Genomic DNA, 23,583 nt, shown 5'->3' on the forward strand with positions numbered 1-23,583 from the left:
TACCAGAGGTTCTCCATGCGCAAGGTGGGGTCAAGCCTGCTATTTCAGTATTGAACTTGAACGTGGCTTTCCAATATCACTGTGGGTGTAGCTGGCTATGTGGGGTGAATTTGGGTGCCCAGATGGCGGAAGCTGTCCACAGACTCCCCCTTGGCTAACTTGTGTCTCCCTCCCAGCCTCTGGTTTGGTTTGGTCAGGCTCAAAATGGTGGGCTGTATCCAGTTCATAAAATTTTGAATTTCTTTTTCTTTGCTCAAAGCACAGACTCATCTGTGAAATCCTACCCATCCTTTGTTTTTCATTTTTATAATTCTTAATTCTAATTCTTATGTGGGTGCTGAATGTCCAAAAGTTACTTACACCTGACCCGTTCATAGGTTTTGATTCACAGAGACTGCTTTAGGATTTACTTCTTAGTGACCCCAAAAGGCTTGAAAAGTGACCCTTTATTGAGAAGCTTTGGTTGGGTAAGGATAGCCACCTTCCCCACGGTCCTGCAGAAAATCTGGTTGTCATGTCTAGAATAATCAGAAGTAAAGGCTGCAGTGAGCCACAAGATACTGTGTCTTGGTAAATGGAGAACCCAGAGGACCGGGTAGAAAAGCAAACAGGCCTGGTTGGTCTAGAGTTTAGTGAGCCCTTGTCCCAACAGTCATCTGCGTCAGCACTTTTCTAGCAAAGTTCACGGGCCATCCGGCATGATCCAGTGGGCGGGCTTCTTTACACATAAAATATAATTGATTCCATATTTCTTTAATCCCTGAAAATAGTCTGCATGCGTGTTTTGAATAATCAAAATTGTCTCAGTTTAAAAGATGGTGTGGATTCACGTGGACAATCTGCTGAGCCCCTCAGACTATTCCATTCATAACAACATAGAGGAGACACAACCTAAGAAAAACACTTTGAATTGTATGTGCAGAGGTGGAGGGAGGATTGCGTTAGCCAAAATCAGGAGGATTTCAAGTCGTGATTATTAGAGTTAATAGTAATGAAATTAGCATTCCATGGGGACTGGTTTCTGGAAATTCTGGTAGTGCAGTCACTGAATAATAAATACATAGAGCAACCCAGACTTGAGTCAGTGGCTTTATTTGCTTTGTTTTGGTCCTGGTTAAAGTTAATCCAAAATCAATTTCTTGTTAAGAACTAAGATTTTATTCTATTTTAGGCATCTTCAGACTTTTTCTTGTAAAGGGTCAAATAGTAAATATTCAGCCCCAATTGATGTGTAAATAAACAAATGTGTGTGTTATATCCCAATAAAATTTTACTTACAGGTACCAAAATTTGAATTTATTATAATTTTTGTATGTCATGAAATATCTTTGTTTGATTCCCCCCACGCCAATCATTTAGAAACGTGAAACCCATTCTGAGCTCCCAGGTGGTAGGTACAATTTGGCTCATGGTTTGCCAACTGCTCTTCTGGTTCCTTCTGTCCGTTATGCTCCGTGTTTTCTTTTGGGGGAAGAGTCCTCTACACTTTGTATAGGAAAGGAAGCCAGACCCGTGTGTGTGTGTGTGTGTGTGTGTTTGTGTGTGTGTGTGTAGCTCATTTCCTTCAAGTCCGCTCCTGGAGATGAAGCAGGGTCTTTAAACTTTGGGGCTTTGGTTGTATATGACTTTGCCAGGAGCCACATACATCTGATGGCAGGCTGGCCGGCCTCAGGAACTCTGAAAGAATTCTGGATTCCTCTTCCACACAGAGAACTCTGAGCAGTCTTGAAGTCGGGGAGAATCCAGAGTGCAGACAAAGAGCACCTTGAAAGCAAAACTGTGTGTCCACCCATGGCTGCCAGTGTTGTAACAAGTGCTGGTGGAGTCCTCAGATGTTCCTGGCAAACACAGAGTCAGCCCTTCCTACCTGGGGCTCTCCAGCCTCGGGTTCAAACAAGCTCACATCTGAAAATATTTTGGAAAAAAAAAAATTTGCATCTGTACTGAACATGTGCAGACTTCTTTTTCTTGTCATTAGTCCTTAAACAATACAGTGCAGCAGCTATTTACACAGCATTTGCCTCGTATTGGGTATTAGTAGTAATCTAGAGATAATTTAAAGCAATTGGGGGGACACGTGTTTGTGATGTGCAGATGCTGCTTATGCCATTTTATCTAAGGGACTTCAGCAACCATGGATTCTGGTGTCCTTGAGGAGTCCTGGAACCAGCCCCCCAGCTGAGACCTAGGAATGACTGCATGTATTTTACAGGAGGACTTCTCAGGTGCTGCTTCTCATTCTCATTCTCAGGTAGTCTGCAAAAGACATGCTTCCACAGAATGCAAACACATGGCTAGGTTTAGTGTAATATTTAGGGAAATTAGAAAAGTTGCGGAAACATCCAGGTTTCCTAAATTATTCTACATAAACTGTGGCCATGAGCTAAAGACAAGTACGTGTTGTATTGAGTTAGATCCGTTCAATAGGAATCGTTCTTGTCGGGATTCTCCACCCCTCTCCAATTCTTAGTCAACATAAAGCTTTAAAATATTTGTCCCATTTTGTAATTAGTCTAGATTTAGCAGTGGCTCTTCCTGATTTGGGAGGAAGCAGGCTTGACTGTTGCCAGGCAACGGCTCATGCTTGACTGTTGCCAGGCAACGGCTCATCCTAGTGTTAGCTGCCAGCAAGCTGTTGGCAGTGACTGTAAATTCTTTTGTCTTGTTAACAAAAAATGAGTGTTAAAGATACAGCAGTATATGAAGTCTGTTCTGTTGTTCAAATATCTATAACCTAAGTGATAAATGCCTACACTAATGTAACCTCCATGGGCTGCTGAAATTTATAATGTACATAGGGGACCTGCTCGCTCTTGTACTTAAGTTACATGTCCTTAGCTGACAGCGCCAAAGCTCGTGGGGAGGGACAGTGATGTAATAAAGGTGTGTTTTCTCCAGATCTACTCAAAGAATTCGAGGTTTTTGTTAAATTATGGGTTGTGACGTGTAGTGAACCTCCAGCTTAAACATCTCAAGTGGGAGCCACGGGTGACCTCGGTTCCCATGTCCTAGCGTCTCTGAGTGAGTAAACGCAGTGACATCCAGCCTGTGGGAAGTCCTGCTGCAGGCAAGGCTTTGTCCCTCCTCCCTCCTCAGCTCAGCCAGGCTCAGCTCAAATTTTCTAGGACAAAACTTCATAGAACAAATTCTTATTTCATAAACAAATATGATGTGACTCATCCTTTGAACACGTAGAATTAAGAAAAGAAAAAAGAAAAAAAAAGCCCACCATTTATTTGGCTGGTGGGTTGTTTTTTCCCTTTCTTTTCTTTTAAGAAACTGCACTGTCCCAGGCTTGTCCCTGGATCATTCAGCATTCTCTCTCTGGGTGACCTGTTTCTAAAGGACACTGTCTGTCAGGGGTCATGGAGAACATCAGGCACTTTGATGTCACTCTATTGACCCCTGGCTCCATGCAGATGGTCCATGCAACACGGATGCTGAGACCACGTCTCGCAGGAGGTCTGAAAGGAGGAACTGGTTGAAAGCCTGTGTTTCCTAAGGCTTGTCCCTCTCCAGCTTGGCCAGGCTCAGCCCAAATGTTCTAGCATGAAACTTCATACAACATAGCCTGTGTTTCCTCTGGTTCCTAAGCGCATACTCTGTATCTTTTGGGGCCCAGTTTTCAGAAGGTGTCCAGAGTGGTCCAACTGCTGATTCTGAATCTCAGGAAGCATCTTTCTCCGCTGCAGCTGCAGCCATGGTCCTTTCCCCCTTAAACCTGGACATTTTGGATTGCCTCTGCCAAGCCTCCTTTCCCAGCTCAGCAGACAGATGTGTCAACACAGATGTGTCAGAGGCAGCAAACCCTGAGGTGTCCCTTTTCAGGGGTGTTTTTTTTGTTGTTGTTTTTTTTAATACTATGAGCCACAGAACTACTTGAGCGTCGTGTAAGCACGCTGGAGCATGTTAACAGCTGCCTCTCTTAAAGTTGAACCAGCTCAGAACTAAAAAGGGATCTGCTTTCAGGTTCTGCTCAAGTTTGCATGTGACAGCATCAAAGCTATTTTTAGTGGAGTGATCACGGGCAAGAAGCTGAAAACGGCTGCATTCAACTCTTAGACAGTGGAAAGAAAAGATCGTTCGTGCACGGCTGCAACTCTTGAGTCCATTGATATGGGAGACAAAGGGGTGTGTAAATCTGTTCTTCAAAGTTATGCAAGCATCATGTCCCCTGTTCAGAGCCCCAGCACCTTTGCAGAGACTAATGTTAATTTAGCGCTTGGCTGCTCAGGCTTCAAGTTAAACTAGATGCACTGATAGGAGCGAATTGCGGGACTGTCCTTCTCTGTGTCCATTCTGAAAGGAAGGCAGTATGTGGACTCTCAGAAACATCCACCAGACTTTACAAGTGTTGCTTGTATCATCTCAGTTTTCCTTTTATTTTCTGTAGATGGCAAAAGTCAAGTGACAGTAAGAAATAGGAGCTGGGCTTTATAAGTATCATGGGTCTGGCTCTGTGACCCTTGCAAGTGACTTCACCGTTCTGAATGAAGTGTTCTTAGCTTCAGAATGAGGCATCCGATACCAGTTGTGTATGCTGCACAGGGCTAATTTTTTTTTTTTCAGCAAACATCTGTTGAATACCCACTCCATGCTGGCCACTGAGGACTTTAGGCTAATAGGACAGTTGTCCTTGGAAGAGTCACAATCTAGCTGCTGCTTCTCCTCCTCCTCCTCCTCCTCCTCCTCCTCCTCCTCCTCCTCCTCCTCCCCCCCTCCTCCTCCCCCCCTCCTCCCCCCCCTCCTCCTCCCTTCCTCCTCCTTCTCCCTTCCTCCTCCTTCTCCCTTCTTCCTTCTTCCTTCTTCTCATTCACTGGGGATTGAACCCAAGAGTGCTTACCCACTGAGCCACATCCCCAGGCCCTATTCTATTTAGAGACATTACTTAGGTCCTCACTAAATTGCTGAGGCTGGCCTTGAACTTGTGATCCTCCTGCCTCATTACAGGATTACAGGCATGAGCCACCATGCCTGGCATTTAATCTAGCTTCTAAAATGAATAAATTACAATCATGTGATGCACATGTAGACAGGCTCTGCTCTGGACATGGAGGAGGGAGGGGAAAAGAAATAAGTGAACAGTATTTTTTAGGACTACACAAGAGTTTGCAAAGAGGTGAGGGGAGGGCGTGGAATTCCAAGGAGAGACAGTGAGTGAGAAAAGACAAAAGTGAATGGCATTCCTGTGTCTCTGGGGGACCATGAGCAACTCACTGCCATCAGAGCAGGAAAACTGGAAAGGAAGGGTGGCAAGTCATATAACTGGAACAAGTTAAGCCAGTTGTTTTGAGCTCAGGAACTTGCACATGCCACAGGCTGCAGGGTGCCAGGGGTGGTTTTGAGCACATGATTGATGGGATTATGCAAAAATTGAAATTATTGTCTATGAAGATTCATGCATCTGCATAAATGAAGTGGTAGCAGTTTAATGCAAACAAAGGATGCATTAAACACAGAGTTGCTTTTCCAGAAAAGCTAAGGCTGGGGCAGCAGCCTTGACGCTGGGTGGCACGTGGTTCCTTTGAACCTGGCCCTTAGAGAGGGCGGAGGTGGACAGAGAAGTGTAGGTGGAGGGTACAGAATAGCTTACTCTAACATCTTTCCTGACCTAAGCACTTGCTGGGCTCTGCAAGTGGGTTTGGAGGACGAGTCACACCCTTTAGGAACTCTCTGGCCAAGTGGCCCTGATGAGGAAGGTGCCCCCTACCCCCCATTTCCTGCAATGAAGTGCACGGTGGGCAGCTGGAGATGATCCTATTGACCTAGCACCAGGAAGCAATCTGTCTAGTTCCTCCTGTGGTTTCAAGAAGCTAAGATTTTCCCAAGTGTAGCTAAAGCTTTAATTATATGGCCATCCTTGTATGCCATGGGAATTTAAAGAAGAGGGGGGAAAGGGTACAGTTGGACGGAGGAATGCTTGTAACTTTCTGTGGCACAGTAGAGTGTAATTGACAACAATTAATTGTATTTTTCAAAATAGCCTTGGGATTTTGAATTTTCCCAGCACAAATAAATGATAAATGTGTGGCATGATAGACGTGGCAGTCACCTTGATGTGATCATTACCCGTCCTGTACATGTATCAGAATATCATGTGTACAATTATTATGTTTCATTAAAAATAAAAACAAGATGGTGTGCCCAGCCCTTCTCATATCTTAGTGACAGAGAGGACCCAAGGATTTATAAAACCTGCCATTGAGTTCAAGGCAAATGGTATTTTTCCTCAACAGGTGCTTTCCTCTTAGAGGGATGGATTTTAGATAAAATTTTTACTGTTGTTCCTTGTATCCAAGCTCTCCAACCTCACTGACTATCTCAAATCCCTGGTGGGTTCCACCTGTACATCAAAACCCTTTGCGCCATTGTCAAGGGAAGGAGAAGGGGCCCGGGCATCCTCAGTCTCCGGGTCTCTCTGATCTAGCATCAGCCATACACCATTTCCCCTTGGGCTTAACATGGCCAGAGAAGAAGGATGCGGTGCTGTCCCAACACCATCTTCACCACCTCTCCGCGTGGACACTCCAGACCCAAGCATTTACCTACCACTTAATTATTTATTAAATTGTGGTTGAATGCACAGGAAATAAAATGTATCATCTTAACCATTTTTAAGTTTGCAGTTATATTAAACGTATTCATGCTGCCACCACTGTCTTCCACTTCCAGAACATTTTCATCTTTCACAACTGAAACTGTACCATTAAGCAGCCACCCCTGGGCCCCCGCCACCCGAGTGTGACTACTCCGGCACCTCAGATAAGGGGGTCAGAGAATCTCTGTATTTTTGTGACTGGCTCATTGTGTTACAGGCTGGAGCCTTCTTGGAAACTGAGTCACTGCAGAGGACCCCCTTTAAACCCTAATTCTTGTGATCACATCAGAATGATTTCAGACATGTGACTCAGTAACAGATGTGAGTTGGGGACAGGAAAGGGGAAAGGGGGACACTTTCAAGGGAGAGTAGGTCTTCTCAGAGAGGAGAGAGAAGGCATGTCTCTCCTGCCTTCCTGTTTTATCGGGGGTCCCAGGGAGTTTTCCAGAGGCTCATCCAGGTTCACCTCTTGACTTTTGATGGACAGCAGAATACCATCAGACTTAAGTCCCCGCTGCCATGACAACCCCAGGTGGCTTTGGCCCATACGCACCAGTTCTAATTGGAACCCATTACCGATTTTATGGTTAGGGGGCAGTTACCCTTATCTTGCTGAGTTCTGGGATCTGGTCTGTGTAAGGGTCACAAAAGTACCCCCCCTGCATGGTGACCTGTGTTCTTCTTACCAGCATCATGGGGTGGCAGGGAGTTGCATTCCTTCTGCAGGTTACAGGTAGTTTGCTGAGGAATGGGTCTTATCCTGTGGACTTAAGCTGGGCAGGGCTGCAGGTAAATTGCTTTTTATGACTAGTAATAATGACTAGTAATAATAAAGCACATGGGGGTCAGTAAGGTGTGCCAGTTCATAGAATTATTCTCTTAACCTTATGCTCTGCTGTCCACATCTGTCTGTCCCTAAATGACCTCAGGGCTTATCCACGTTGCAGCAGGTGTCACAATCTCCTTTTTAAGGCTCAGGAATGTCCCCTTATATGTATTACTGCATTTTATACATTCATTAGTGAGCACTGCGTCTGCCTCCACCTCTTGCCTCTCCTGAATAAGCCGCTGTGAACATGTGTGCAAATATCTCACGTCCCTGCTTCCAGTTGGGTCTTGCTTTTTGCTCTTTCTTTCACAAATGCTGAGCCTCCTACCAGGTGAACATAAGGGTAGCTCACCCACACCTGTGCAGTTGGCTCCCAGAGGGGAGCTGTTTCTCCTCTTTCAAGTCCTTTGGAGAAGTTGAGCGGATCCCCAGCCACTGGGCAGATATCTGGGGAAATCCCAGGCTGCTCCAGAGATGAAGCTAGAACCAAACTGTCCCTAGACTTGTAGCTCTAGGAACAGCTGCTCTGCTTTCCTCAACTCCACCATTTTAATTGTGATTAGTAGGTTCATTTGCATCTAAAAGGAGCAGTTTTCTTATCAGCACCATTGAGTTGGGAACCAGTGTACTCCATTTATATAGAGTGGCCCATTTAAACCGGGGCCCATTAAGCAGTAAAAGTAAATGTGGATGTTTTACAAATGCAAATACATCATGCAAATAATGTACTTTATGCTGAATGATGCCTTGGTTTTCATATGTAAAATTAGAAACTGTGTAGCACAAAGATAATGATAAACACCTTTGCATCTGTTCATAAGATGTATCCTGAGCTGCATGCATCTAAAACTGTAGCCATGGTTTTAAGCAGAGTTTCTTTGGTATACCCTGACACACATTCCATATTATCAAAAATATACATGTACTTATCCAGTTATTTATATATTCCTTAGTAATCAAGAAATCACACAAGAGTAGTCCAAATTACCTAACCTATTACTTGCCATCAATGATGAGATTTATAATTTTGTTTCCACTTTTAAAGATTTTTGAGTTTCTATTTGAGATGATGATTGTGAGCCAAGGTGTGCTACCATGTAGGTCTGTTTCTTTGTAAGAGATTTAATTATGTCTACAAGATTTTTTTTTTTTTAATCCTTAGCATTTGAAATAATTCTGTTTGGGCGACGTGTGTAGCATTCCTACTATTTTTCAAAATCACTTAGTAGAATTATGACAACCATTTTCTGTGTGCAGTGAACTTGACCCAGTTCTGGGAGGAGAGCCACCCTAAGCCTCTGCTCTTGTGGCCTTTCTGCTCTTAAAGTAACACACACACACACACACACACACACACACACACACACACACACCCCTACCTGTGGAAAGTGGATAAAAGATATAAGGCCATCAGAGTTGAACACTGCCTGGTATGACTAATTCCCAAATGAGCTGTTCAGCCATAATTGCCAAAAGAATGGCGAGGAAGGGGAGTTTGCAGGGCTGGAAGAATTTCTCTGGGATCAGGGATTTGAGTTGAGTCTTAAAGGATGGATGGGATATGAAGAAGCAAAGAAGAAACAGGGAGTTGGGGATGTGGCTTAGTGATAGAGCACTTGCCTAGCAGGCTGAGTCCCTGATTCACACACACAGAGGCAGAGAGCATGAGACGAGGCTTTGGGGGGCATGAAAGAGAACCTGCTCAGTTGGGCACTAGAAACATAGAAACAGTGTCCCCAAGCCCCACCTTTGGTTCCACCTCTTGGAGAAGTCTGCTAACCCAGAGGAGAGTCTTGAGCAGGCTGGACTCAGGGAAAGCTGCAGGGGCATTAGGCTGGCTGACCCAGTAAGGGAGACCTTGGAGGTGGGGGATCCATTGAAACGTTAATGGAACAGCCACCGGAGTTGACAGACGTGGGACCTGGGTGGAGAAATGCAAATGGAGGGAAAGTGGTGGAGCCTAGGAAGGTGCTGGAATGGGTGAGGAACTAGAGGGGTCCCCTGGGACAGTGTTAGCAACTCCAGAGTTTTGACCTTGAGCATTGTAGATGGGATCTCAAAGGGGGAATCCACTTTTTATTCCTTTTCATCCCTCACAGGGATGCTAAATTCAAGTGTAAACTTTTATTCCCTCAATAAATATTTGATAGGTGCCAGCCAAGTTCCTAGCACAGCAATAGGTTCTGGGAATTCAGGAAAAAAGAGACAGTGGTGTATTGGTGTTTCTGGGAGTTAAGTGTCCTGTATGGGGCACAGTGACAGATGGTTTGGGGTTGAAATGTGCCCCCTTCCCAAATTTATGTGTTGATTTCCTCACCTCCAGCACCTCAAACTATGACCCTGTTTGGAAATTAACTTGTTGCAGTTGTAATTAGTTAGGATGAGGTGGACTCTTCTAATATGGCTGGAGTCCTTATAATAAAAATAAAGTTTGGACCCAGACATCCCTGGGGGCAGGGTCTGTTCTGTGAACACAAAGGCAAAGATCATGGAACCAGAGATGTTTGGCAAGTCCCCAGGGGCCAGGGAAGAGCCCTGGAACAGGTTTTTCCTCAGAGCCTGAGAAGGAGCCAGCCCTGCCAACACCTTGATCTTGGGCTTCTGGTCCCTAGAACTGTGAAACTGTTAAGTTAATGTTGCTTGTGTCACCCAGCCTGTGGCAGCCCTAGGAAACAAATACCAATGTCATTAAATCCAGGGCACTGTGGCTTGTTCTAGAGGGGACTGACCAGCTGGGGAGGCAGAGGTGGGAAGCTGCTGCCTGGTTTTGGACAGACATGAGGGGAATGTGCAGGTGAAAGCTGTGTCAGGCCCCAGCTCCAGGTACATCCCCGCGTCAGGAGACCAGATGAGCTAGAGATGGGGAATTGGAAAACCCAGATTTGCCACGAGTCCACGAACTTGTTTCCAGGCTGCAGAGGAAATGATTTTAAGACAGGAAAGTCGAAAGCAGCAGAGACGATCTCGTCAGTGGAGAAAGCCTCTTAGGTGAGAGTCGGGGCTGGGGGAGGCATGGAGAGGGCTTATGCTGAGGGGAGGTCAGTTCCCCTTGTGGTGGCCCATTTGTGTTCCTATAACAATACCGGAAGCTGGGTAATCTACAAAAAATAGAACTTTATTCCTTGCACTTCTGGAGGCCGGGAAGTCCAAGATCAAGGTGCTGCTGGCAAGTGTGTAACCCGAGGTCTGCTTCCAACAAGGCGCTTCAGATGATGCATCCCTACATGGCAGAGTCCCTCTGGCAAGCCTTTATGGGGGCCCCTGATCCTGTTCACAAGTCAAATGTAGCTTCTAAAGGGCCTCAACTTCTTTATACTGTCATATTGGCAACATCTGGAATTTGGCGGGGGGGGGGCAGATTCAGAACTGTAGTGTCCCTGAATGGCTGGGAGGTTGAGAAGCCGTGGTGACCTCTGAGAGTAAGAGAATCGCAGCCAGTCCAGGAGGTTGTGACCTGAAGGAGCAGAGGCCACACTGTTAGCTGTTGGACTTTATCAGTTGGGGGCAGAATTATGGAGCCAAAAGGAAGATCTGGACACCTGTTGATGTTCAGTGATGGTTGAGATAAGAAGGTATTTATCCTGGGAAAGGGGAGGAGAGTGGAGAGAGCCAAGTTTTCAGAGAAAAGGGGCAGTGGTAGTGGACAAGGAATTGTCCAGCCCCAAATATCAATGTGGTCAGTGGCGAGGAGTGAAACCCAAACTTCAAGACCTGTGTCAGATGCTCACAGCCATGTCAGCCCTGGGGTGGCACATCACAGCCTGCGTGGTAGAGGGCACACAGGGATATCTGCTGGCAGGAAGTCAGGATGGGCATCCCTCCGATTTTAACATTCGGCCCAAGTCACAAAGCAATTCCATTTCTTCCTGTGTTCAGTGTTTTACCCTCAAATAATCTTGCCAGTCTGTTGGTTGCAGTTTTTGTAGATCCAGAGAGGGCTGTGTGGTCACTTGGTGATATCAGCCTGGGATGGCAGGCTGGGCCTGGGAGGTCTCACCTGGTCTCTGCCTCCTAGTTGCTCACCAGTCGGGATTTGCACAGGACTCAGGTGGACTTATCTTTATTTCAGCCTTCTTTAGAGGAGGTGGACACTGTGATACTGTTCCCTGCCAACCCTTTGATTTTTGAGGGACCGCTTATTGTGTTTTTGGACTGAGGAAATAGCACTTAGAAGATCTCAAAGCATCTCACACACACAGCATCTTACAGGAAAGTGGAAGATGGGAAGTTCTGCTGCCATGGCTGTCTCAGGAATGCAGAAGAGGGCCACTTGGGGAAAGTCGAGTGCGAATGAGGAAGCGCTGGCACCCTGCAAACTGCCACAGTGCCGCTGTGTACCTTGAGCGCGTCACTTAACTTCTCTGAACTACAGTTTTCTTGTCATTGAGACAACCACAGAGACTTTTGCCATTTACAGAGCACCTTTTTTTTTTTAAACACCCAACCTCATTCTCTCACGCCAGCTAGATACTATCATTTGCCCCCTTCCACCATGCGACCAGTGCACTGGTTTCATTAATGAGGTTCTTGGCATAAAAGTTAGCTAGTGAGATCATAATAAACACACAGACTCAATTACCTTTTTCTATGACCAGGTCCGAGAGGGCTCTCCCTCTGGCTCACACCTCGAACCACCTGGGGGGGGGGGGGCAGCAGGGATTACTCAGGGCTAGCAGGAGAGAGAGAGAGAGAGAGCACGCCAGGGAGTGGCCTTTTATTGGGGAACAAGAAATTCAGAGGAGAATTCCATCCAATGAAGGTTGAGGGGGGCAGCACTCCAAGGTCAGGTTCAGTGATTGGCCTAGGGGTCAGTGGTCAGTCACACCCCCACACGGACAGGCTCTCGCACCAGGAGAGGGTCAGGAAAGCTCCGACACAATTTAGCCAGAGCGCCTCACACCCAATCCGGGAGTTGCCCAATCACGTGTGAGAATGGCTTCCCACAGCCCCCGTTTTACAGGATTGGGAAGTTAAAAGACCTCAGCTGCATTTTGCACAGATTCCCTGAATCCAGTCCCTTAGTGCTATCTCCACTGTACCTCTGGTTGGACCAGAGATCCTTTTGAATGCCCAGATGTTCCAGATGTTCATGTTTTATTATTGGGGAGGTGATAAAAGAGTTGAGAGTGTTCAGGAGAATTCCAGGTGATCTCCAGAGCCCCTAGTGCTGCTTCTCCAATCGTGGTTGCTGTTTTGTGACCCTTGAAACCTTGCATGCATGTGTCTGTCCGGGCTGCCCTGATCTTCTAGTATTTTCTTGATTAATCCACGGAGGTTAAAGCAATGAATGCCAAGGTGTTCTCTCTTTCAGTCTCTCATTCCCTGCTTCAGTCTGCCCCCTTCTTAGGACTGCCTAGACCATTTATTCCTGGGTAAGCAGAGTGCTGGTGGATGTCATGCTTCTCAGGGGATTGTCCCCACTCTCAGTTTCCATGCTAGAGAAGTGGTAGAAATCAGTGTTCCGTTGCATGAAGGACAGTGGGAAAGCGAGAGCTTCCATGAGGACTAAATCGGGAAGAGCTAGTCTTAAAGCCTCTTCCTCTCCCCCAGTTGGTTTGGGGTATCTACTTTTAAGTTTGGGGACTGTTCTGGGGGCATCCAGGGGAGGTTCAGACGGGAAGTGCATGGATTGGGTCATCCTTCCTGCCCCGTATCTTCAGGCCTCTATTCACGTTTTCCATAGTTCCTGTGTCGGTCTTCTCTTTCTTCCTTCTCCCTCTTCCCTTCCTTCCCTCTCTTTTTCCTACATTTCTATTTATGTAAAACACACATGACATAAAATTTACCATCTTAACCATTTTTAAGCGTGCTATTCAGTGACGCCAAGGGCATTTGCTTTGCTGGGCCCCCTGATCTCCAGAACTCGTTTCATCTTACAAATCTGCAACTCCGCACCTATTAAAGAGCCTGTCCTTCCCCCTTGGGCCGGCCCCGGCAGCCACCTTTCTACTCCGTGAATCTGACTTCTCATCCACGTGTGTCCTCTGTTCTGCCTTCTTTCAGGTAGCCGCCCCCCCACTCCCCTCACCCCATCCTGGTTCTAGCCTCCTGTCCTTTAGGTGTGGCAGTTTATGTTTGGCAACTGTGTTGTTAGGAAAAAGGACTTTTCTCAGTTTGCTTCTCATTAGGCCCACAGACAGTCCAGGCTGGCAGATAGAGGTGGGGTCTTCCAGAACTGCCAGGGGGCTGCGTTCCCAGTGACTAAAGTCCATGAGTGTAGGACAGACACCTGACAGATCAGGCAGCCCTACAGCCTGTGGCCTCACAGTGTCCCCTTGGGAGCTCTGTGCAGCTGAGAGTGCGGGGCCTGGGGATGACTTAGGTCTGTGGGTCTCTGCTGTTCGGGACAGTATCGCTCCTCTCTTGGGATTTGCTGGCCCGGCCCTAGTCTCCGTGATCAGCTGGATCAGTGTTCTCAAATGCCAGTTCACAGACCTGGCAGACAAGACCCTCCTAACCTGTTGGTCTAAATTGGGAAGGGCTAGTCTTAAAGTCTTCCTTGTGTCCCAGGGTTGGTTTGGCGTGTGCCATTGAAGGTCGTGGGATTCTGCGAGCACATTATTGAAATAAGACATTTGTGGGGCCGCCTTCCATTGTTTCTGCTAATAGGAGCCCATGAGTCTATCACATATGGTTCCTCCGATTGCTTTCTCTAGCCTGGGACTTTGCCTTGGAGAGATTGCTCACAAAATGCCATCCACCACCTTCTTCCATGGGGAGGCGTGCCTGAGAGCTTGGTGCTGGAAGAGAAAAGAAGAAAGATGAGAAATGAAATTGGGGCATCGACAAGGGTCTCTGCGGTCCCTTGGGCCAGCTCCAGGAGCCCTGGTCTGGTCATGGGCTGGTCACTGACCAGTCCCCTGTTACCCTAAGTCCCTTTACCTCTCAGGACTTCTGCTCATCTGTAGAAGGGGAAGGTGATTCTGCCCTGCCACCTCACAGAAGGAGAGGGGCTTGTGGAGAAGTGTTGCTCATTGTGCTCAGTAAATGACGATTTTTTATCTCAGCATTAGGCAATGTGAGGACTTTGCGAGGTGACTGAGACACACCCAGGGTAGAGGGGACCTTAGTGGCTTTTTCCCATGGCAGTGACCATTCACAAGTGTCACGTGCTCGCACACCACGAGGTGTGAGGAGTTCCCCATCCTCTCAGTGTGCGCCAACCTCCCCTCCTCTTGGCTTGCCACTGGAAAGGGCGGTATAGACCCTCCCCGAACACTTTGACCTCTAGTTTCTTCCCTAGAAGATCTATGTTAAAATACATTTTAAAGTGATTTTGTGTGTGTGCATGTGTCCTTTCTTTTTTTCCATACCAGGGATTGAACCCAGAGTCACCCAGCCACTGAGCCACATCCCCAGCCCCCTTTTTATATTTCATTCTGAGACTAACCTGGTCTTGCTGAGTTGTCGAGGGCCTTGCAGCGGTACCAAGGCTGGCCTTGAACTTGTAATTCTCCTGCCTCAGCCTCCCCAGTGTGTGGAATTACTGGTGTGCACCTCTGTGCCCAATCATATGTATTTTTAATGAACTCTGAGCTCAGAAGGTAATACGCCAAGAAAGAGAAGGAAAAAATAGACATCTGTCTTAAGTTTGCTGCTGTGCCTGCCCACTGCTGGGCAACCAGAGCCATCAGCCTTTCCAGGGGCATTTCTTGTCTCTCTAAATGGAACCAGAGGAGGTGGGAGGTAGATGAGTATGATAGTAAGTTCCTAGAGATCATCAAGTAGGATTTTTAATTTTTTCTTCCTAGTGTCTTTTGTAACACAGAGCACAGTTCTCAATAGGGACTTCATAAATCCTCAAATCTTCTAACAGTTAGAAGATATCATTTTGAGGGACCATAGAAAAGAAGTATACGGAATATGAAGAGCTCAAAAGCTTTGCAGTCAGTACGGCAGGAACTGGCTAACCCTGGGCTGGAAGGAGGCCCCTCAGGAATTCACCGTTTACCAGGGGGCTTGGGCCAGAGACTCTACATCTTTCCACTCCTGGAGTACAAATTAGAGGGACAACAGAGCAGAATGGCTGTAGAATTGTGATCAGTGACTTAAGTGTGTTAAAAGGGCGTTGTAGAAAATCTGTAGGTAGATTTCTATCACACAGAGTATTTTCCTTATCTAAACCACTGGATTTATCCAACCTCAGTTCCCCACACTTGCTCCATCCCTGGTGTCTGCTCGGGTTTTCAGCCAAATCAAGGTCAGGATAAAGAGGAGATTTGGATGGCGGTAAGCTGGATATCCAGGCTCCTGCAGTAATACTCAATTATTGAATTCTCTAGAAGCACCAACTCTTCTATAATGAAGTCCCCAGTTTTTAAATATCTTTATAAATCAGGCAGTTCAGTATTGGTCACAGCCAGCTTGCTGTTTTCTGCTTTGTTGTAAAAATAAGATGGTAAAGCCCTGGGAGCTTGCTAGGGTTGTTAAAAGATCATCTTAAGCATTTTGACGCACGTTATTCTTCATGTGACTTTGAGCCTTAAAGGCTCCCAAATGGAATAAGACAGGAATGAGACAGAAGAGAATTTAGCTTGCTGCCATCATTCTGAACCGTGGAACCCCCAACCAGGGCTGCAGGTTTCCTTTGACATTCCTGGTCACTTGGAGGCTGTACCTGCCAGGCTGAGAATTGGGTGTGTAGGCAAAACCCTGGCTAAGACACATTGTTCTCATTTACTTTGAGTACAGTAGAAATAAAGGAAAATAAAACAAAAAGGTTCATTAGCATTAAGGTTCACAGTCCAGGTACTCCAAAAAGATTGCAGGTTCAATGCTAGACTACTGCAATCAAGCAAATGCGGCACTGAAGTAAGTCCCATGAATTTTTTGGTTTCCTGGTGTGTATAAAAGTTATATTTACACCATGCTGCAGTATATTAAGTGTGCAATAGCATTATATCTAAGAAAACAATGTATAAACTTTAATTTAAAAAATACCTTATCGCTAAGAAATGCAAATGATCATCTGAGCTGTTGGAAAAATGGTGCTGATACCCTGGTTTGACCCAGGTTTGGTAGAAATCTTTAATTGTAAAACAACAACAACAACAACAAAAACACAAATCCCTGCAATATCTTTAAAGCACAATAAACAAGATATTCCTGTTTGTGCTTTCTAGCACATTTACCACAGTCTTGATGTTTAATAATATTTTTAGTCTGTAACTTCCTACTTTTCTGCAATTATCTATTGTGTTCCTATATGACAAGACTCTCTGTATCTCATGTAATGAAATTCTGATAGGCAGAATATCTTTGCATTTCCCTTCCTTGTTAAGGGCACGGCCATCCTGTATAGCCAGAGACCCCAGTTGACAAGCGAAGCATTCATTGTATAGCCCTTCAGATTTCTGTGTGTGTGTGTGTGTGTGTGTGTGTGTGTGTGTCCGCCAGACTTACAAATGTACTCCTCAGGCCAGTTTTTTAGTTTTTTTAAACGCTGAATGTGATTGATAATACATTAACCAATATCATTTGCCATGTACTATTTCAGTGAAAGTAATTTATATTGCCTCTCAGATACAGTAACATTTTGAACTAAGTGCTTTCTAACATTAATCTAAACCAATCCTTTTTAGAATAACCTACTTTCCACTCTAAGGGTATTTTGCTAAGACTGGCTTGGTTGTAAAGTTTTCCACTGGATGCTCTAAAACAGTGAAAATGTTCGTCTATAAATGCAGTAAGTGTCTTTGTGAAATATTGATCTTTCTTATTTTCTTGCCTCTCCGGTGACCAGACTGTGGGTGGTAACATGTCTGCAAAGTGTTTTATAGGGGATGGAGTGCAACCTTTTAAGCCAAGAAATGGAAAACAGGAGGCAAACAAGAGCCTTAGAGGAAGGAGGGCGTTGATCAAGGTTGGATCTGCACAGAGAGGATTTGGTGGTAGAAATGCCAAGAAGGGCAACTTTGCATTTACTATAGGCAGGTGGTACCAGGAAGTGCCAGAAGAAAACCCACTTGGTTTCAGAAGACATGGGCAGGTGTTCTTTGCCACATAAATTCATGACATTAGGAACAAGTTAGCAAACGTTTTGAAGTTCTGAGCTGGGCTGCCTAGCGCTGTGTGTGTGCTGTTTGTTCACCTGCAGGCGATTTCAGTGCCCAGGTGTCACGGGGCCAAGGTGGTAAGCAGAATACTCACACGACAATTAAACAAACCTAATGATTTTTAAAGGTACGTTTTCAGAGGATGTCAATACGGCACTCCTGGGGCCATGGTCCGAGGCCACTGTGAGGGTGCCTAGGTGGGCGTGCAGGGGTCTTACCTGTGTTTGTCTTCTCTTTCAGCCCATCAGGTCCACCCATCTGGCCGGGCAGTACCTTCTTCAAGAGAAACGGAGCCCTTCTGCAAGGTAGGTGTCTAGGAGACCTTGCTGCCCCCGCAATCCCCTCATGCCAACCAGAGAGGGGCTGTCCTCTGGAGAAGCATGACTGATGGTTGGGGTCTGTGTGCCCCCTTCTCTTTATTTCTTCCTACTCAAGTAGGAGTCATGAGTCAAAACCAGGCTTCGGGGACTGCTGCTCTGGCCCATTGTCATTGCTCACGTTCCAGTGCGTCTGGGTTGCTTTGGTGGAATGGGGATGGCGTGACAATTGGGATGTGAAAATGGTATGCACACGGGGCCGATGCCCTTTTCTATGTTTCCAGCCCCTGGGCTGACAAGGAATGGTTCCGGTGTTCTGACCCTTGGCCTCGTGGAGGTGCACTCATTCCTTGCTGTCCCCTGATGTCCATGTGGGCCTGGAAGGCTGTTGTTTGTGCTGAGGCTCAGAGTAGAGTCCCGCCCCAACCTGTCCCCACACAGTGTCATTTGCTAGGGACACACTTGCCGATATTTGCCCATTCTCTGCTGCCCTGTACTAGCTCTTGCCCAGCGTTCTTAAGGAATTCAAAGTGCCTTTCATCTCTGTGCTGCCTAGGCTGGCGTCCAATTCCCGACCTTAAGTGATCTTCCTGCCTCAGCCTCCTAAGTAGTTGGTAGTACATACATGTGCCATGGTGTCCGACTACATTTACTGTTTTTTTTTTTTTAAAGTTTTTTTTTCGTTGTAGATGAACACATTACCTTTATTTTAATGATGTATTTATATATGGTGCTGAGGATCAAATCCAGTGCCTCACACGTGCCAGGCGAGCTCTCTACCACTGAGCCATAACCCCAGCCCTTCATTTACTTTTGAAATGGGTAAGATTAAAGATGAATAAATGGCTAAAAATAGCAAAAAAGATGGATTACAAATACTTTGAGATATTACTTTGTTTTGGATATCTGCTCTGCAGAAGAACCAGCCTCCAAGCGTCTTCTAGTTTTCTGTCCCCCTTAGCCTCTGTTGACTGGCAGAAGTCATGGGGGCACAGCTGCCAAAGGCAGATGCACTGGATTGTACCAAGCACTTCAGAACCATGCTGGCTCCTGGTGAGGGTGTTACTGCCTTTTGATTGGTCTAGAGCTGGTTAGTCTCAGTCCTTTAGAAGTACACGCCGAGGCCAACCTCGTGTGTGAAGGGGTAGGATATCGATGTGGTTAAGAGAAGAGGCATTTATCTTCATGTTTCTGGAGTAGCTCAAACAACTGTGAGAGATAGCATCACATTTGGTCGTTCATGGGCTGTGCCATCGCATTCTGTCTTTCTCAAGGTCTGTAAAATCAAGAGCTTAAGGATTTCTTTGCACTTGGCTTGGTACAGGTGCAATGTAGGCAGGTAAGTTTGGTTAACCCTAATTTTAGTAGTTGTCATAGATATCCTAAATATCTAAGAAAATAAAAGGAATTGCCTCCACTCTCAAAAGTTAGTACTTAGTTTTCTAAAAAACTATTCTGTTCTTCCTTCAGATTGTATAATCAGAAGCTGTTTTTTTTTTTTTTTTTTTTTAAATGCTGGAGATTGAACCCAGGGACTTGTGCATGCTAGGCAAGCACTCTACCAACTGAGCCATATCCCCAGCCCCTGATGATGACCATTCTTTGGGTTTTTCTCAAGTGGATTTCAAAGTTATGCATCTTCCTTTTTTCTCTAGAATCATAGGCAATATATGAATATCATTAATGGTTGGATTTTTTCAAAAAAAGTGCTTTTATTTTCTTAGAGCCTTTTCTTACAGGATTTCAGATCCACATAGGTAAGATTTGCTGTGTGCATGTCAGTTGTTCTTTGTTTCTGTGGGGCAGAAACACGAGAGAAGCACCAATAAAGTCTCTGATGCTCAGTGTTTGCTGTGGGAGTTTCTGTCTTGTGGATATAGACGTCATGATTTAAAAAATTCCTTAATTGCTCTATATGCTGGGAATTAAGCTAGTACACACGGCAAATGCTTCTTGGATCTACATCCAATCAGGTACAACCTTTATATGGCTTTTTGTACATTTGAAAACCAAGAAAATCTTGGTGAGAGTTTGGTCATGTAGGTGGAGACTTGTTAACATGAGTTTTTTCTGTTTATTTCATTCTGTTTAAAGTGTTTTTTAGAGCCAGGCCGGCGGGGGCAGGGAGTGGTGCTACTGGGATTGGACCCTGAAGCTCTACCATACCTCTGATCCTTTTTAAATTTTATTTTCAGGCAGAGTCTTGCTGAGTTGCCCAGGCTGGCCTCAAATTTACAATCCTCCTACCTCAGCCTCCTGAGTAGCTGGGATTACAGATGTGGGCCTCTGTTCCTGGCTGTGTCTCACATTCTTGAGATACTTTTATTGTATGTTTTATTTTGAATGTTTCTCATCCTAATTAATATTTTCATGTGCCTTTCGTGAGTGGTACAGGGCAGCCAGAAGTAATGCCCAGCAGCAGAACTTTTACAAATAAATGTATGGGTGTATAGAGAAGAGGCCCAGACACAACAATGGAAGGTTTAGGTTAGAAGCATGTAGAAGAAAGGATATCTGATTTATGCCCACTTTAATTTTTCTTATTTATGTTTATTTATTTATTGGTCCTAGGGCTTGAGTTCAGGAGCGCTTAACCACTGAGCCACATCTCCAGTCCTTATTAAAAATTTTTTTATTTTGAAACAGAGTCTCAGTAAGATGCGACTGGTCTCAAATTTGCAATCCTTCTGTCTATAAGCCTCCTGAGCCTCAGGGATTATAGACCTGTGCCCATATACCCAACTGTCTATGCCCACTTTCTTATTGTTAAGCTCACAAATCTCCCTTTACCCACACAGAAGTAGTGGGGTGAGTTTTGTTTTGTTTTGTTAAGATATTAGACTAGGAAAGAACTTCATTAGTAGGGTCCAGGCACAGAGATTAGTGTTGAGGCCCAACAGAACCAGAACATCCATCCCCAAAGAATGGTGGGAATGAATCTCCTCTGTACAGTCATCCCAGAGGTTGAGAGGGTACAGATGCAGGCTATGAACACAGCAGATGTGCCACGTCGTGTAGGAGAGGGAGCCTGGTTTTTGCCAGGAGGATGGGATCAGAGGGACTGTCACTTCTTGGGGAGAATTGACACTTGAGCAAGACCTTGAAAATCAGAGATGTGCCTGTGTAGAAGTAGCAGAAATGGCATTGCCAGAGAGGGAAAATCATAGGGCACGTGGCATTACCGTGGTGGGGACTTGGAGGAGGTGCAGAACTCCATAGACACCTCTGCTGATGTTGTCATGGGCTCCTTGACTTATGATGGGGCCCAGCCAGATGAGTTCTTGGTGAGCCAAAGATGTCATAGGTCGAGAATGGATCTAACACGCATATTGTAGAGAGTCGGTGGTGCCCCTCATGATCCTGGGGATGACTGGGAACTGCAGTTCATTGTCACCATCCAGCATCAGAGGAGAGAACCGGACCTGGTATTGCTAGTTCAGGACAAGATCAAAATTCAAAGGACGGTTCTACTGAATGCATCTGGCTTTTGCACACCATATGGTTGAAAGACCATCGGTCGGGGACCGTCTGTGATGTAGTGCCCCAAGGGGGAGAAATAGAAGTGAAAACCTAAAATGATGTTAAAACCAGAATGACATCATAGTTGCAATGGGGAACCAGCTCGTGTGGTCTAGTGGTTGTTTGGTTTATGAGCTGTCGAGTGGAAACCTAGTACATTTATTTTTTCCATCACAAAACCAATTGCAAGAATTAACTGGAAGTACTCCAGGTCCTCCTTGGGTGCCGTGTCTTGTGTTTTGGTTCAGAATCCCTGGCAAGAGGGGCCGCTGAATCACCTCTCAGTGTTGAGGATAATGGGGTAAGGTGTGGTTTGGATTACACCAGGCAGGGGTACTTAACATAATTGGTCATTCCATCAATTCACAGTATTTATTTTAAATGCCATTTAGCTTGTGAAAGATAATTTTAGTATTCTAGCAGTTTCTGCAGGCTAGGGAGCACTTCCGTTCTTATAGAGCAGAAACCAAGCAGAGCCTCAGAAGGGGACAAACCCATTGTCTAAATGGGACCCTGGGCAGGTCCAGACAGAAGTGTGGCTTAATCAGAACTTTGCAGAAGTGGCCAGCTGACAGGTGCCCCTCACCCTCCCATCTACACATATCCGTGTCTCTGTGTTATGATCTTTGTGTTTGAAATACTATTCGTAGTTTAACAATCCATTTTCTTAATGAAAAGAGTAGAGTTTTTAATATATATGTGTGTGTTTTAATATATATGTGTTTTTTTTTTTTTTTTTGCTTTTCCAAACTCCCTGTCTTCTTCTCCACATTCCATTCACCTATCAAACTTAAAATTAGGTTGCTGTATTTAAACACCCCCCTTGTATGAACTGTTTTAATGAGTGCATGAATCATAATTGAAAACATTCCTCGTCCCTGGTCTGACCTTTCATGTTGTCCCGGATGGTTTCATCCCAGAGTGACCTGTGGAGTTTCTGCCCTTGGTAGCTCCAAGCCTTCTACAAGCTGCTGCTGATCTTATCTGCCACTTCTCTCTGGGGCCCTGTGGGCTTCAGAGCTCCTCAGAGCTATGGTTACAGACAGGTTTCTGCCTTTCTAATTCTATCCTAGCTGACCATTTGGGCTCACTAATCCTCTTTTCCTTGGAGCACAGGCATGAGCCCACCCACACGTTCCCTCTGCAAGTTTGTCTTTATTCTGCATTCCTGAGTGCAGGCACTGTGGTAGGCTGGAGGTCCCCAAGGAGCCCAGGGCACACTCTGGTCAGATCATGCATCCCAACCTTTCTTGTACAAGGCAGCTTGGACTCCCTTTCTAGAAGCCCACAGTTACAGTACCCTGAGCTTGTTTGTTCATTTGGTGCTAGAGATGGAACCCATGGGTGCTCTACCATTTCAAGTCCTTTTTATTTTTAATTTTGAGGCAGGGTCTTGCTAAATGGCTGAGGCTGGCCTTGAACTTGTGATCCTCCTGCCTCAACCTCCTGAGTTGCTGGGATTACAGGTATGTGCCCTGGCTCCAGAGCTCTGGTTTTAGCAGCTTTCCCAGTCAGTAACTTGACACCCTGCTCCCTCTGGCCTTCCCTCCACCCTCTTTTCCTCTATCACCCCAGCCCTGGGTCACTAATTATTTTCAAATCGGTTTCCCTGGGATGCAGTGGTAGTATTAAAATAAATTCTATCACCTGCATAACAGATTTTTATTTCCATTCACTGCTGACAATCTACGGGATAAACTCATGAAATGGAAAGAAACCGTTAAAGGCAATTTCAGTGCATAGAGCAGGATTGTGCCTACCGCAAGTTCAAAAGCAGATAGGGAAACCGGAAACTGGCTCTTCTGCTCTTAAGTGCCTGTTGTTCCTGCGTGTGCACAAGGGCCCTGTCATTGGTCAGAGTGCATGAGGTCTGTTGGGATTATGAGGTGACTTGCTTTGGGGAATGCCAGTTTCCCGCCTTCCCTGTTGGACGCTGAGTCAGGGGCACCTGGTTTCTGGTCTCAACCCACTGCCACTTCTTGAGCTCCATGACATTAGCCAAGGCACCCAGTATCCCTAGGGCTTTGTAAGTTAAAGAGTGCACCTCAGGGATGATGGTCGAGGGTCCTTATTAAGTACTAGCTCTGATTATTTTCACAACTTCCAAAAAGTAACCTAAGATGGATTTTGAAGCCTTGTTCTGACTCAATGAAAATATTCCTTTCAGCCAGCTGTGTCCCCTGGGGGTCCAAGGAAAGGACACAGCCGGGTAGCAGGCTGGCTGAAGAGCCCTTTGCTGATATAAGATCATTTTCAAAGGTTTCG

At 45.7% G+C, this 23,583-nt stretch overlaps 1 protein-coding gene across 6 annotated transcripts in view; it reads left to right on the plus strand.

Annotated features, from left to right (window-relative positions):
* Positions 1 to 23,583, plus strand: part of Foxn3 (forkhead box N3) — a 379,981-nt gene that overhangs the window by 256,132 nt on the left and 100,266 nt on the right. For all 6 annotated transcript variants that reach the window (XM_077109127.1, XM_076849759.2, XM_076849763.2 and 3 more), the window contains one exon: positions 17,723 to 17,787. In XM_077109127.1, the coding sequence (XP_076965242.1) occupies positions 17,723 to 17,787 (65 nt within the window). The remainder of the gene's footprint in view (positions 1 to 17,722; positions 17,788 to 23,583) is intronic.

Source organism: Callospermophilus lateralis, chromosome 3, assembly GCF_048772815.1.
Source record: "Callospermophilus lateralis isolate mCalLat2 chromosome 3, mCalLat2.hap1, whole genome shotgun sequence".
NCBI classification, from domain to species: Eukaryota; Metazoa; Chordata; class Mammalia; order Rodentia; family Sciuridae; genus Callospermophilus; species Callospermophilus lateralis.